This window comes from Leopardus geoffroyi, chromosome B2 (genome assembly GCF_018350155.1).
Source record: "Leopardus geoffroyi isolate Oge1 chromosome B2, O.geoffroyi_Oge1_pat1.0, whole genome shotgun sequence".
In the NCBI taxonomy this organism is placed as follows: Eukaryota; Metazoa; Chordata; class Mammalia; order Carnivora; family Felidae; genus Leopardus; species Leopardus geoffroyi.
This window is the reverse complement of record NC_059332.1, coordinates 137,624,535-137,641,433: the sequence shown is the minus strand read 5'-3', so window position 1 is coordinate 137,641,433 and position 16,899 is coordinate 137,624,535. Positions and strand designations below refer to the sequence as shown.

The window sequence follows — 16,899 nt, the reverse complement described above, 5'->3', positions numbered from 1 at the left end:
CTTAATGAGTAACCAAGAATATAGAGAATTTAAGATGTCAAGTGCCTTCTCAGGAAATCCAAGCTTTATAAACAACAGCAAAAGCCTCTAGTCTGACCAGTCTCCCTAAAATTATTTGCCACTGTTCTGACAGCCAGAAAAGTCAGCTGTTACGATCTTTGTGAAAGTTGATTTAAAAGCAGCCTGCTAAATGTCCTCGTTGAACTGCATCACTTCCTTCCTGGGACCATCAGGGAACCTCCCCAGCCTTTCAAGACAGGTTCTGCTTAGAAAGGTCAACCGGGCAGTGGGAACCCCAGGCAAAAGTTAGCGGCTAGGGCAGTGCATCTCCTTCTCGGAGCTCTCGGCCATTCCTTCTCCTCCTCTCCCCCCGGGAGGTGGACCCCGTGGAAAGATTCACCGAGAGGGTGGGTCACAGCTCGGGTTTGCAGCTGCGGAGAAGCGCCGGAGGCCGTGCATCTCCGGGAGGTAGGGGAAGCCTGCGAGAGAGCCTCCAGGCCCCCGCCCCCGGCTCTTCCAGCCACCCGCTCTTCCAGGGGCGCGGGGCGCGGGGCCGGGGAGGGGTGTGGCGGCGCCAGGGTAGCAAAGGCAACCTGCCAGGGACGCTGAACCCCCTCCCCCCCACCCCCCCCGCCCCCGGGCCGACCTTCCCCTCCGAAAGGAGCACTCGTGCGGGGGGGGGGGGGGAGAGTGGGGGAGAGTGGGGGGAGGCCTAAAACCCCAGGGTGCATTCGAGGGGAGGACCCGACTGCAGAGGGAGGGCAGAGTCGCCGAGCAGCTGGGCGCAGGAGTGAGCGCGCGTGCGAGCGGCCCGGGGAGGGGGGGAGCGCGGCTGCGGATCTGCCGCGGGCGGGAGCCGGCCGGCGTGTTGTGCACTCTGTAACCCGGGCGGCCCGGCTCCCTGCAGCCCCGCCGCGGCGCCCGAGCTCCCGGGGCCCGCCGCTGGCCGCGCGCTCGCCTCGCTGCCGGGAACCTGGACGAGCCCGGGAGAGCGAAGGTAAAAGGAAAGAGGAAGAGAGATGGAGGGCAGGGGAGAGGGAGAGACGAGAGAAAGCGGGCGAGCGAGCGAGCGCGCTAATGTGGGTGCTCGCCGAACAAATTGCAGAGGCAATTGTGAGCAAGTTTGTACTTGCATGCCGGGGTTGTGCGTGCTTCATGGGAGGGAGAGGGCGGCGATGGTGGCGGCGGTGCTGGTGTGCGTACGTGTGTGACACTCAGGGATGAGGAGATAAGGAGGTGGAGAGCGTCCTCCCTGCTTCTCGTACGTAGATATCCCTATTAATATCCCCCGCTCGCGTTGTCATTTCCGCTTGTGGCACTTCTCTTGGGCTCCAGTGATGCAGAAGCAAAAGGCAGCCACCCTCTTGTTGTGATGGCCGGTACTGTTGCTACTATCAGATGGGAGATGCAGGGCGTTGGGCAAATTCTAGGAGCCTCCCTTCCTCCACCCCCGACTATTTTAGGAAGGGCTGAGGGGGGTGGGGGGGGGGAGGGGAAATAGGTAGCCCCGGCCGAGGGCTGGAAGACCTCGCAGAGGCCGGGCTTCAGACAGTCACCTTGCAATTGCTTCCAGGCAGAGCCTACGCTAGAGGGCAAGATAACTTTCATCTCCTCCCCGGAAAGACACGTTTCAGAAATTTTGCATTGCTGCCCGAGGAGTTCTGTGAAATGGTGGTTCACAGGGCGGCAGGTGCATGGCGAAAGGGCAGGAAAGTAGTGCAGAATAAAGCAGCTCTCGGCCGACAAGCGAAGAAAGCCCGGTGGGAACCGCGGTGAGGTGTGCCGCCTGGGGTGCCAAGAGCTTGGAGGCTGCAAGTTCAGGCCCAGCCCAGGGAGAAACATCGGCTGCGAAACCGGTGTTAGCATCCTGGAATGTTCTTTCTCAGCTTTGCAGCTTGGGGTGGGAAACCTGTCTGTATCTGAAATTCATCTGTGAACGTTAAGAAAGTTCTAAACGAATTATTTTTCTCTTTTTGAGTGTAGTTTTGTCTTCATCTGAGATCCGCTTTACTAAAGGAAGTATTTGTAGACAAAAGCCAGACTTGTGCAAGAGAAAAATGTAGTAATTTTTAGTTAAGCAACAGCTATTAATATGACCCACATCTGCATAAAATGCTGATTTAATTAGTCGTGAGGATTGTTTTTTAAGAGGCCTGCTGTTCCCCATGATGAAAAAGATTAATAGTATGGGTAAAAAGTTCCTAATATTGCCAGAACATTGTAATAAAACACATAGCTATTTTTTTTTCTTGTGTTTTTGAGTCTGTTCCTTACTTGGTGGCAAATTGAGAACAAAATGTACCAGATCAATGCTAATTTAATATGTTTCATGCTGACGATAAAGGCACATCTTCAGACTGACTCAGATAATAATATTGCTAGCCTTTGAAAATATTTGCTCAGCTATTACATTATAGACTCATTGTTATCTTTCTTGACTAATGATTTTTCACAAACTGGTTTGTTTCTGTTCTCACTGTCCCCACATACAAATTCTTGTCCCTGGATTCTTTCTTGCAAGGGAGCCGAGGTTGGGAAAAGGTAGTTTACCATTCAGGATTTTTCAAGACTTGCTTGTCTTAAATGTGGAGGGCACCACACTGGGACCTGCTCTCTGAAAGTAGGCAGCACGCATAGCTTCTTGGCAACGACAGGCGGTGTAAATTGAACAGGATGTAGGAAGCCCATGACTGGGCAAAGTTGCTGGCGTTTTCTCAGCTCTAGATACTGCAGCCACACCCCGTGGCCTGACCTTGAGAATCACACAGGGCCCAAGGCTCCCCTGTGAGGGAATCGTGTTTCTCCCCCTCTTCACTGTCTGAGGCGTCCTTCCTTGTGATCTAATCCAACCAGAACCAGTGTTTGGCAAGAAGTGCAACATATACTCTAGCAAAGTATGGGAGGAAGGTAGTAGATATCTTTGGGCCTGATTTATACTGCAACCTTCCCCCAAAAAGTTGAATCATGACACGTCATATTTGTCATACTGATCCGCTCTGTACTTAGTCTTTTGGTTACCTGTTTCCATGTTTGTTCTAACAGAGAAAGGGCCAATTCTTATTTGTTACCCTGTACATTTCATAGTAGTGAATAATTAACAGTACTATTCACTGATAGCCCATACACATACATTAGTAATATATCTATATTAACTCCAGATGTCCCTTTTCTCCCTACTGCTTAGCCATCTTAGTGTTTATTAATTAGTACCATTGCTAAAGGATGAATAGAGAAAAACAATAATTAACTTTAAAATTAGACACTTACATGACTCACTCCAGCAAAGGACTGAGAAGGGGTGGTTGTGTATTTATTAGCTTTTTTATTTTTGCTTAATAGTGAATTTTAATAGGGGCTCTATTCTTATACATATTTAGATGTCTACTTCAGTAATATTTATATTTCATACGGCTGTGACCCTGTTTGTGTCTTATGGTCTCAGTGCGTCTTTCTCAGTTAGAAATGAACCACATCATCTCTGGTGGTTGCAGGGTTTGGAATTTTCTGTTATCGTTTCCTAGTACCTAAAATTGTAGTTGCATTGCTTTAAGATGTGTTCTTAGGGCCTAGCAGTGTTCCTCCTAATGTTTTTCCTAACGCGTTTTTTTTTAGGAGCACAAACAAAAAACTGCCTTAGCCGCGAGTTGTCCATTCTGCTTAGAGACTAGAGAAGTCCAGGTTTGATGATTCACTCCTGTGCTTTTTTCACGGGGGCTGGTGTTAGAAGAGTGTGGTTCAGATAGGAGAATCCCAAATAGCAGACAGTGTAAATTCCCACTGCATTCTGCACAATAATTGCAGCAGATGGTTATCGATTGGGTATTCAGTTTGCTCGAACAGTTCCCTGGATTTCTCCATGAGAGAACTCACCCTGCTTTGTTGTCATATTATCGATTTCATCTCCCCCTCTGATGCAGAAGCTCTACGAGGGGCTTATCTGTCTTGTTTACTGCTATTTACTCAGTACCATTGTCCTTTACAAATAGTTTCTCAATACCCTTTTGCTGTATGAAATGTACTGGGCTCTTACTTCTCTGCCTGGAGTGGTGGATGGCCTTAGCTACAGACGGATCTCAGTTCCTTCTTCTGGAAGGATTTGGAGACGGTGCCGGGACTGCTAATTCATACACAACCCATCAATGTCTACCTGATTCTCTCTTTCCATCCCAGTACCGGTCCCCCTCGCTGCCCACGATGTCCTGCACCTATTAAAAACTCTTTTAATTTCCCTGGGAATAGTGAGCTCGTTGGTGCTGCTGGACCTTCCTCTGCCCACAACCTCAACTGCCCACAATCGCTCAGTTCCAGGAGTGAATTTCAAGCTTTTGTGACCTCTTACCAGCTATTTTAGTGGTCACTTGTGCTGCCATTGGTTTTGGACCTGGGGAGCACACTTGAGGGCACCTCTCCACTTCTCATATTGCAGGTAGAGAAAGTGAGGCCAGGGGAAGGAAAATGGAAACCAGTTATTTGCTGGACCTCTGCTACATGCCAAACAGTCTGCTAAGCATATTACATATTTATCTTTTTAAATTTATGCAGGATAAAATTAAACCAATAATTTAGCATAAAATGACTTCATTTTACAGATGAAGCCACAAGTGCTCAGAAAAGTTTACTTTTCTTCAGGTCACATGGATGGAGTTAAGACTCTGCCCCAGATCTTTCTTAGTCCATGGTGTGTGGATGTCGTGGTACCATACTCCCTGTGGTAGGTCGTCACTGGGGACTTCCAGCTCACACTCAGTCAGCTAGTTGGAACAAAGCTAAGCCTAGAACTCGTATCTTCTGACCCCCAGTTTCCTTTTCTTTTCTTTTTATTTTATTTGCTTGATTAATTAGAAATTTCTTATATGTCCCCCTGAGTGAAAGTATCAGTAAACAGCAAGACTATCAGAATTTCACAAGGGAGGAAATGCACATATGATGAAAACAAAATATTTTATCTTCTGTCTGAAAAAGGAAGGATATTGCATTTACTTCTTTTGCAGTGAGGAGGGAGGGGTTTTCTGTAAAACAAAAATGTCTGTTGAGGGCCTGGGATGTTCTCAGGGATCCATTTGGCATTGATGGTGAGATGTCAGAGAGAGAACAGTTATAGACTCTACCCTTGCAGAATGTTCACAGTCTACTTAGAGTGTGAGACTAACAGTGGTGGTGAATATAAGACAAATTATACTTATAATAACATGGGTTGTTAGTGCTCAGTGTGTACAGGAGCATTTAAGGATGGCTTCAAGCAGGGTGGGGGGCCTGGGCCAGGTATTTAGTGATCCTTGGGATCTGCTCAGCTAACAGTGCCCCACACAAGGGCGAAGTTGTTACCGCAAGCATATGAGTGCATGAGGTGAAGATATTGGAAGTAAGATCTGCACAGCCCCTCTGGCTGCTGAGCTCAGTTGATGGTACCACGACCCACGCAGTCTCAAGGCAGAATCCTGAGAGTTATCCGAGACACTTTGACAACCCCATTGCCCATTTCCTATCTCCCCTCCCTACACATTTGCCTCCTAGAGATTTTTCAGATCTTACCCTGTACTCACTGTCTTATTTTAGTCTGTCATCATCTTGACTCCTGAGATACTTTCCTTAGGGATCTTTCTGAATCTTTCAGTCTTGTCTCCTTCAAATACACCCTTAAAAACTGTACCTAGAATAATCTCAATTATACTTGGGCACTTCTAGCTTAAAATCCCCCAGTGGTTTCCTATTGCCTCCCAGAGAATCAGGATGAAGCTTCTGAGCATAGCACACAGGGCCCTCAACCGTCCGAGGCTACCTCCTTCTCCAGCCTCAGCTCCAGAATGTCACCTGGAAGAGTCCTTCGTGATCCAACTCTTGGTGCTTCCCACATAGAATCATCTGTTTCTTGTGTCCATGACTTTGCTCAAGTTATTCACTCCACCTGTCATGTGTCTTTCATATTTTTTTCCTGACTAGCTCATTTACCAAGATTCAGTTCAGGGGTGAGCTCCCTCCCAGGACACTTTTCCAGAACTTTCCGATTGGCTTAGCGCCCACCCTTTGTATTTTCCATCTCTGTATTTGGACTTGCCCGTGGTATTGTTATATTGTTTTGTTTTTTTTTTAATATGTTGTATCTCCCACTATGTTCTAAGCTCCTCAAAAAATAGAAACTATGTCATATTCATCTTGGTACCCCCAGCCTTGACCTCTGAGACTCAGAATGGATTTGTTATACTATAGAAGTAAGACTGAATACGTAACCTGAATTTAGACATAAGTAGAGAAATTCTGAGTTTAACATGGCCTTCAAAAGATAAATATATCATACATATATATATGTGTATATATATCTCAAGTATTTGTATCAAGTATATATATATATTTATATGTATATATATACATTTATATATATTTATATGTATATATATATATTTATATATATTTATATGTATAAGAGAGAGGGAGAGGAGTGTTGGAGATTATTATATAACATAAATGTGAACGAGAAGAGGGTAGAAACATGGTGATCTGTAATGCAGTGACTTACAGAAATCCTTTTTAATTCCATAATTCTTGATTGATGGTGGGAGTCATGACTTTTATGAACTCCAGTGCTGATCAGAAGCTGGCTTGGGATAACTGAATTAACGTGAATTTCTTCCTTCATCTCTACTTAGTATATATGTAGTTTTCTAGCCAGCTAGAGAAAGTTATATTCTTACATTTGGGGAAGTTCACTTTCTAACAGTTTAAAGGACCCATTTGTAATATCCTCAAGGCACTTCCCACTGCTTACTAGTCTTCAAATTATGGTAGCTTTTGCCTGTGGGCAAGTGGAATATTTTCCCCCAGGAGATGAGGGCTGCTAATAGGCACATAATTCCAGCAAGGCTAAAGGCCTTGATGCATGCGAGACCAGCCATAAACAATTATTTCTCCTCTGAGGATCCCTTGGAAAGCCACCCATTGAAAGGTACCTCTCTAGCCCAGAAGCTGCCAAGTTTTGGGTCCTCCTTCTACTAAATATCCTTTCAAGTAGCCAAGAGAAGTCTGCCTGTGTCTTCTTACCAGTTAAGGCTACTTCACTGCACCATCTCACCCTAACTTGTTAAGTAACCAAGTACATTCTTCTCGCTCCATTATACCTTTCGGATGCTTTTTCCATAGGGCAGCAGCAATATGCAATGTTTTGCATCCTTTTTGAGATACTGTTCTAAAACAGGTATTATCAGCTTTTTGCATTCATGCATTCTAACCAGATACCCATGCATGCTAATATTAATAATGCCATCTTAAAATTAGTCGTAATTTATAATATAGTCTATCACACAGCCTCTGTCTCATAAATCATACTGTTTGAATGACCACACATCCAGGTTATAATATAGTTGTCGATAGCACTCATCGATTCCTCTTGGTTTCTTTTTTTTTCCTTCTGGCAGGTGGCCCTTCCCACATGGATGTGCTTTCCCTACAGGTGTGTCTGTACCATCCTTCCCTGCCCCCGGCCCGTTCTTTTTCTTCACCTTCCTCCTCATAATGCACAAGTGTGCATTAATGCCTTGGTGTGCGGACCCTTGGTTAAGTTTCTGTCTCTGGGTGCATGTTCAACCTCCGCTCCTTTCTTCATTATTTATCCTACTTCTGGTGAAACCTTCTCTTCACCTAACCTTAGGGTTAGGAAATCCTTCTTCAAACTAAATGTCTCAATGTCAGGATTTCAACTACTCTCTTAACCTTTCCGTCTCCTCGCCCAGTCCAGGATGATGAATTAAACTTGACCAAAGCTGAGAATTCAGGATGGGGTTAGAAAGAAAATGGCCTTTCTGCTCAAGCCACCCCTAACCCTAGCCTTACAACCTGTTTTGGAGTCTTTCTGTATGGGAAAAAAAGAAGCTAAATCAAATCCATGTTGACGTCTGAAAACAGAATATTTGAAACTCACATTTTTAGAATGAAATACTTTTCCACTTATACTGTTTTAACTCATCAAATAGTTGTTAGAAACTAAGATTTTTTTTTAAGTTTTTATTTTTAAATTTTGATCCCAGTGTAGTTAACATACAGTGTTGTATGGGTTTCAGGTGTAAAATACAGTTATTGAACAATTCTGTACATTACTCAGTGCCCATCTAGGAGCTAAGATGTAATCTTATTCCTGGAAGTTGTACAAATGAAACAGCAAAATATATGCACAAAGCAGGCTGAAATAGCATATATAAAAGAACTTGGGAGTATTAAGAAAGAAGACTCAGTATTGGACTTCATAGTACATTCACTTTCATAGGTAAATGAGAAAGATGATAGTTTAAAGAGAAAACATGGGATACGTGAACATTTCCTTTTTAGCAACCAACTTTATTATGTGTATCTCATGTACGTATTTATTTTGTCAAATATAAGAATTCCTAGCATTTGTGTAGTGCTTAGTAAATATTTTACCTGGCAATGATTATCTATTCGAATTGAATACAAATGGTTTTCTTTTTAGCACTAGGATGATGTATGTAGTTTTTTTTTTTTAATATTGTACCTTTTCTATTTGTTTTTCAGATTCCTGAGTTCATTTAAGAGAACAGTCTTAAAATAAAAGAAAGAAAAGAAGTGGCTCAGTCTTGGAAGTGCCATCTCCTTGCCAGCTGCTGCAAGCGCTGGGGATTCGTTTACGACCGAATAGATCCAGAAAGCTCCAGTATGTTTTCGTGAGTGATATGGTGCTACATCGCCCGGGGACAACAGTGTCTGCTGTTGGTTTCCTGCTGGGGGAGACAGCATGGCTGCCTCCAGGACGGCCTCACGGTCTCCCCGGGACATCGCCAATGTGATGCAAAGGTTGCAAGGTAAGGGACAATAATGTCAGGGTTTGTTCTGTATTTTTTAAGTACACTTTAATTACCAACTTAACTCAGGATCTTTTCAATTTGCTTGCACTTTTATTCAATTTTATGAAACTACAGCAAGGGATCACAAAATGACGTCTCTCATGCTAGCGTTTTCAGACTAGTCATGCTGTTTGAAGATGCTATCTTTTTCACGTAGAAAAGAGACAAAGACAAACCTCTTTGTTTGGTTTTATGTCTGCATTAGTGTGATCTTTAGTGGTTATTCAGTGTCTAGCTGGGAATTCAGTTATCGCCAAACTGCCCTTCAGTCACCAATGACAATACAGTGCCGTGACAGTGCAGAGTATCATGACGATGGTGACAAAAAATTGTACACTGTGGTCAGATAAGTCAACTAATAGTTTAAATATCCAAACTAGGAAGCCCTCAGAGATCTAGAAAGTCTTTTAGCAAAATGAGGCAAAGAGGTGCAGAGGGTTTAAGACGTGACGGGATTAATGGCGAGTGGCAGTGTGTGGACTAGAACCATCTTCCTCACCACTGTTCTTTCTCTAATAGCCAACTTTTCTAGAAGACAATTAGCAGTGAAATGTTATAGCAGCTTATAGATTAATTCGTAATTGTGAATTACACACGCATTGAAACATGTATATTCTTTAAACCATAAAAATAATCATCTTAGAAGACTATGAAAATATTGCTTCCTTGTCACAGTCCTAATGCTACCTCTCCCCAACTTGAAACGGATATAAAAATATTCAAATTTTATAGGGTTTTTTTTCCTGGCATTTGTCAGGAGAGCCTAAAGTAGTGTTACAGGTTGGCTTTTTGCTCTTCGAGTATCTCCAGCAAGCAAGCGATTGCTGTGGTTTTCTACCACGACCATGATATTAATCTCTTACAATCCCACCTTCCTCACTTACAGTGTATTTGATGTGCATAGCAGTCATTTCCAGGTAAGCCCTCTTGACTTTCAAATACCGGTGAAACTCTGGACATTCGTGGCCCAGGGCGTGCTCTCAGCTACAGAAAGGCACGAGCTTAGTGGAGCTGTGCATTTCTCCATGTCAGACCGGAGACCACCACTGTCCCTGACACCCCTGCAATCACAAGGCTCCCATGCGTGTAGATTGTCCTGGGCTGGTTTTTGATGCTTCAGTGCCAGTGGCACTTATTTCAAGTTTATGGCTGGAAGATCTCATCGTCACACCAGAAAGAGCTTGGTTAAATAAAAGAACTGATCCTTGCTGAATATGTGGGCGTAGACCTCCTCCATAGGCCAAAAACAAACAAACAAACAAACAAACAAACCCTGATTATGTCTACACAATGCTAAGGATCTCCAGTTTAAATTGTACATCTTTTTTTGGGTAGATGGAATACTGAACTTAGAGTTCCATTTTTCTGTCTGTGTCTGTCTTTGTTGTTTCCTGGGCACAAATTCCTGAGCCATTTTGTGCCTCAGGGACCTCATTTACAAAAAGATGGAAAGGAAACCAGAGGCCCCTTACAAAAGATAAGGAAGATAATTAGGTAATAAAGCAGATTTTCCTTTGAGTTTATTAAATATGAAAATTCCCTGGATCATATATATATATATATATGTACATATATATACACACATATATATACATATATATGTACATATATATGTGTGTGTGTGTATATATATATACACATATATGTATATATACACACACAATAAAGGGAAATTGTACAGGGTAATTTGAAAAAGATTAAATAAGAATCAAGATTATGATTGTACAAAGTGTTTACTTTTTTTTTTTTTTTAATTTTTTTTTTCAACGTTTATTTATTTTTGGGACAGAGAGAGACAGAGCATGAACAGGGGAGGGGCAGAGAGAGAGGGAGACACAGAATCGGAAACAGGCTCCAGGCTCTGAGCCATCAGCCCAGAGCCTGATGCGGGGCTCGAACTCACGGACCGCGAGATCGTGACCTGGCTGAAGTCGGACGCTTAACCGACTACGCCACCCAGGCGCCCCAAGTGTTTACTTTTTATTCTTATTTTGCTTTGAAATTTTTTTAGTAAGGTAGTGGTTAGGTTAAGAGGGGAGGGAAGAGTACTGTGCCTCAGTCTCTTATTATTTCTGTAGTGTATAGATATGTGGTTTTTCCTGAGAAGTGTGTGGAGTAGGGGAAGGACTGGAGCCCCTCACTCCCATCCCATGCCTGGCTTGTCCCAGTGGCTGTCCCATTTTAACATCTGTGCATTTCGAGACCCCACCTGTAAAACGTGGACTGCTCACACTCTGGATTGTTTCAAGCTCAGCAAGATGATGACAAAAAGTGCTTTAAAAACTCTACTCTCATCTAATGAGCTGTTCAAATAGCCATGGAAGAAAATTGGATGAAGAGGCATAGGCTTGATAATTTGTTGCAAATTTTTCTAGCCATGCAGATTTGAGAAGGAATGTTAGTAGTTTTATATATCCTGTGCTGTATAAAACTAGTAATTTTATTACATAATAAAGTGACTATACTCACTGTATTAATTACTTTTTCCTTTCTAGTAAAAGGAAGAATTATAACATGTGATAAGGGTATCTGACAAACTCAGAACAATAAACCTTCTACCATTCGACAGTAGACAAAATTCCTGAGCACTAGATATTTATCATTAGTTTTTAGCATCAATTATACATACACATATAGTTTTTAACATCAATTATATATATACATATATGCATATATACATATATATACATGTGTATACATGTGTATATATATACACATCAATTATATATACATATATGCATCAATTATATATATACACGTGTATATATATGTATATTATATATGTATATATATAATTGATGCTAAAAACTAATGATAAATATCTAATGCTCAGGAATTTTTTCTACTGTATATATACATACATATATATATATACACACACAAACACACACACTCACGTTATTAATGGCAGCAAAATGAAAGGTCTGCACTCCCACAAGGTGCAGTGGACCTAGCCTACAGCAGTGGAAACAGAATGTAACAGAAAGTGATATGGTGGATATATCTGTTAGCATATTGATCTGCTGGGTTACTTGTGCTGAATTAGCTGGCAAGGTTTGTGTCTCCCCTGCATCTCAGTTCTCATTGTGCATCCTGCTGATGCTTTGAGCCCAAACAAGAGTCAACCTCCCCAGACAGAGGAGATCTATTTTCTGTCAAGGGTACTTAGTGTCTGTTCTTACCTGCTGGAACCTCCAAACCAATGACCATGGTGCTACTTAACGGAGGGCTAGCATTATTGTCCAGATAATGAAGACAAATGAGAGAATATATTTGAGGAAAAATAAATCTGTTAACTTAAAATATAACCAGAGTTGCTATTTTCAAAGTTCAAATCCATTAGGACATTTTTCTAGAATCCCCCCTTTTTTTTCTTAGATAATCCAAGTAACTGTGTTATTTTTCCCCCTCTTGAGTTTTATTGTCCTATTGGATCTGTGTATAACTAATAAAAATCATGTAGCTTTGCATAATGGCAACTTGGCTTTGCTCACTTGCTTATTTAGTTTATAACCATAATTGTTGACTGTTTTTCTGCTTTTAATTTTTATTTCTAGTGCTAGGAAATTGAAACACATACACAGATTGCTACATAATTTAGCTGCTACTGTAGTAGTTCAATATTTCACCTTTGCCAATATTTGTGCTTGTTTGAGCATAATGTTTTAGGCTGGGAGCCTGAATTATGGATGAGCAGACAGACTGCAATGCAGACTTTCGTTTGCTCCTAAGAGTAATGAAGGTTTCTGTAACTTCCATCAGTTTAAATATAACCTTAAAAGCAAATACAAGACAATAGTATGATAGAAGAATATTAAAATTTTAAAAGCACATTGTTAATATATATCTTTTTGGCTCTTTAACGGCTAAGGGGTTCCATTTCACAGGTGGCTTATGGAGTCATTTCAGTTGTTAGTCACATCTAAAAAAAGATACATGTCTGAACTCTTAAGATTATAAATTTCTTTAAGACAATGACAGTATCTTTGTAAATGTCATCATGCTGCTACATAACATTAGCTTAAAAAAGATTTGTTGAATGGCTTTTATCAAATACATTTTTTTTTCATTTGAAGATAATCTATCAAAGTTTAAGGAGTTTTAAATGGACATATCAGTGTTTGTTACTGTAAGCCGGGGCGGCATCAGTGTAAACTTATAAAATGAGTGGTAAATGTCAGAGAAGATTCAAAATGTGCATGCGAAGGTGTTGTATGGAGATTACTTTGATAAAAAAGGAGGATTACTGATTGCAAGGTCGAGTTTTTATTTTTAAACCTGTGAATAAATTCAAGGCGAAAGAAATGAGAAAAGGGATAAATATGTATTCTTGGAGACGTATCTATGAAATTTGCTAACTGTTCAGTAAAACCTAATCATGTCTCCCTGTAAAATGGCTTTTATGGTTAAACTCTTTTTTGGTTAAATATGACATTTCCTATAAATCTATTATACTGTAAAATAAAACCTCAGCTAACAAAAAGTAGAATCAGGGGCACCTGGGTGGCTCAGTCAGTTGGGCGTCTGACTTCAGCTCAGGTCATGATCTCACAGCTCATGAGTTCGAGCCCCACATCGGGCTCTGTGCTGACAGCTCAGAGCCTGGAGCCTGCTTCAGAGTCTGTGTCTTCCTTGCTCTCTGCCCCTTCCGGACTTACACTCTTTCTCTCTCTGTCAAAAATAAATAATACATAAAATAAAATGAAATGAAATGATAAAATAGTAGAATCAACATTAATAAATAAATGGCATAATTTCCTTTAGTGTAACATTAAACATCGGAGAAGGAAAGGTTTGTCATTTATGAGGATTCTCATTTTTTTACAGTGCCTTGAGAGATTAACTTCTAAATTTTATTACTCTGACTTAATGACTCTTCTTATATTGCCAAAAATCCATTTATTGTATTTAGGATGAAATTCTCTATTTGGTTTAATCTCTTTCTTCCTACAACGAATGTTGTGTGCTACTATCTCAAATTTAAATACTAAGCAAAACGCAGCACAAAACAGTGATCATTTATTTATGTTTTGGAACATCATGGTTAAATAAATCTTTAATGAATAAATGGATAAATCACAATCCCTAAATTAACGAATTGACGATGAAATTAGTCAAGACATAATGTAAAAGCAAAGGAAGAAACCAGTTAAATGGAATCCCGCTGTATTTGCCCCTTCAAAATATTTTTTTTATCTGAATTTTATTTTTAATCAAACTGGGGTTATGATCATAAAATCATGTTAAGGACACACATCCAGCCGAACCAGTGCCTATGCTCAGCTCTCAGATGCATGTGTTGTTTTTTTTAACTTTCATGCTTTAAAGATATTTTTCCTTCCTAACGGTATATTACATGTTCATATTACTTTTAAATGCAATAAAGTGTATACATTATACATTCATATAATGAATGCCCTGTCCTCCAAACCTGTCTGCAGAGCTGTTTTACCTATCCTGGGTTATGGAGAAGGTGCCCGAAGGCCTTCAAGATCTTCAAAGTCCTGCAAAAATATTGGCTCTCAAATAGAAAAAGAAAACTGCTAAATCAAAATTCACAGAGGTTTAATTCTCTCTCTGCCTCTCTGTCTCTCTCTCAAAAATAAATAAGTTAATTTTTAAAAAAGGGTGGGGGTGCGTGGGTGGCTTGGTGGGTTAAGCATCGGACTCTTGATTTCGGCTCAGGTCGTGATCTCACGGTTCGTGAGTTTGAGCCGCGCATCGGGCTCTGTGCTGGTACTATGGAACCTGCTTGAGACTCTTTCTCTCTCTCTCTCTTTCTTTCCCTTTCTTTCTTTCTCTCTCTCTTTCTTTCTTTCTTTCCCTCTCACTCAAAAATAAATAAGTAAACTTAAAAAAATTAAGAGGTTTATAAATGTATAATCATTTCAACTAGTCAAATGTAAATCAAATCAATTCAAAAATTATATACGGGTTAATATATTTAAATATGCAGTTTGGGTACTCTATATTGTTGTTGATATAGTATGTGGCTGGCCTCTAGGCCTAAGAGCAATTGAGGCCTACAAATAAAACATAAAGCATTCCTGCACATCGCTTTCAAATTAATTCCTTTTAATATACCACTTAATTTTGTCACTCCCATGATGAAAATCTTCCTTGACCTCTTGACCTCCTTATTAAAGTCCCAGCTTCTTGGCTTGGCTTCCTTATTCAAACTGCGTCTTAACTGCCCAGCATTTGTCTCCTCTCGCTCCCCTACCTAGCCCTAGATATCTACCAAATGCCACTATTTGCAATGCTTTCAAGATGCCCTGACTCTTCTGTGATCTTCTAGGGAGCTTTTGGGAATGAGCTCTCTTGGCTCCTCCTAAAACCTGGCTTATCTTCAAGGCTCAACTTAAATTCAGCCTCCTCCATGAAGTCTCTGTTGCTGATAAAATCAGAAATTCTGTCTAAAGCCCTTTAGCACTTTGTAGCACTATAATAGGAATTATCTAGTATTGCTTTGCGTTATGTTATGTGCGTGTGGCTAATCCAACCACTCAGAATATAAACACATTGAAGGCAAAAATTGGGTCAATTTCACATCAGTGCCCTACAGATTGACTAGGCAGTGCATTTCATAATGTGGATTCTTCATAAGTATTTGTTGAGTGAATACAATATAAATATGTAATATCATACTGATTTTCAGTGGTGGAAGCAGGGTGACCCAGAAGGAGGTAATTTGGGTAAATCACCAAGAGAGATTAGAGTAGCTTGGACTAGATACTAAACAGTGGAGGGGGAGAAAAGTGGTAAAAATCTAGATTTATTTTGAAAGTAAAGCTGAAATAATTTTCTGATGGATTGAATGTGGTGTATGAGAGAGAGGAAAGAAAGTTGGCCCCCTCATTTTTCATTTTGAAATGAGATAAGACAAAAGACTATTGGGAACAGGGTTGAGGAAACTCAAGAGCTTTTTTTGGATGTGTTCCATTTTAGAAGGCTGGTGGATAGCCCAAAAAGTGGCTGAGTATATATGACTGTAGACATCAAGGGAGAGGACACAGCTGGAGAAAGTATTTGGAGATCCTGAGCGCACAGACAGTATTTAAAGCTGTGGGGTTGATCGACACCACCTGGAGAACAAGGACACATAGGGAACGTAGGTTTGAAAAATCATCCACCATTGGTCGATGAGGTGGTGAAGGAATGAGGAGGGTCTCATATATGAGATTGAGAAGCTGCAGCCTATGTGGTAAGAAAAAGAAGAAGGAAGATCTGGAAGCCAAGAGAAGAAAGAATTCAAGGAGGGAGTGATCAATTCTGTTAATGCTGTTAACATTCTTTTTATGTTCATGCTTCCAAATGTTTATAGTATATAAAAAGATTATGTGTTTATATATATAAATATCAGGCCTGAGTGAGCCAAGTACATGTGCATATAGTTTCAAATTCATTTCTGGAAGAATAAAAGAATAGCCCTGTGCATTCCCCATAAAGAGTTGCAAGATTCTTGGAAGTTAATTGGATAAGAGCAATTCCTTAAGAATTTATTAAGTGTAATTCTGTACTTCATGTAGAGCCCAGTCAAAAATGCATCTTAAGAATAAAATGCCTCTCACTCTGGCTCTAACAAGTCCTGCATTCTTATGGAGCCGATGGTCCTCATGAGAACAGTGCTCCCACTGATGCCCTTTTGTGTGTGACTGTCGCATCTCAGTGCCTTCCTTCCTTGTGCACCTCCTGCCCTCCAAAATCTCCGCTTGCACCCTTTGGCATCATTTTTCTAGGTTCTTTCCACATAACAAAATTAATAGCATTCCTCTTGTGTTTTGGAGAAAATCTTCATGGAGTCAGTGTCATGTATTTTCATTGCTTTGGTCATTGTTTAATTAGTTCCTCTAGGGCGTAGTTTCTTGAAAAGAAAAGAGAAGGTATGACACTGTAAGTGTTTGGGTTATCTGAAAGATGGGGAGGACTCTGGGATTTCTTCCCAGAAATCTGGGAGGTACCCTTCCCAAGACTGGAATGGTACCCTTCCCAAAAGGACTTGAATTTGGGAAAACTGCATTTGCATTGAGGAAAACTCACTGTGCTGGTG

At 41.0% G+C, this 16,899-nt stretch overlaps 1 protein-coding gene across 20 annotated transcripts in view; it reads left to right on the top strand.

The window, feature by feature from the left end:
- Nucleotides 1-879: 879 nt before the first annotated feature.
- SYNE1 (spectrin repeat containing nuclear envelope protein 1) overlaps nt 880-16,899 on the top strand; it is a 482,603-nt gene continuing 466,583 nt past the window's right edge. For all 20 annotated transcript variants that reach the window (XR_006717653.1, XM_045500062.1, XM_045500061.1 and 17 more), the window contains exons 1-2: nt 880-997; nt 8,521-8,807. Coding sequence is in view for 19 of the 20 variants with exons in the window: in XM_045500062.1 (XP_045356018.1) it covers nt 8,741-8,807 (67 nt within the window). In the remaining variant the exon portion in view is untranslated. The remainder of the gene's footprint in view (nt 998-8,520; nt 8,808-16,899) is intronic.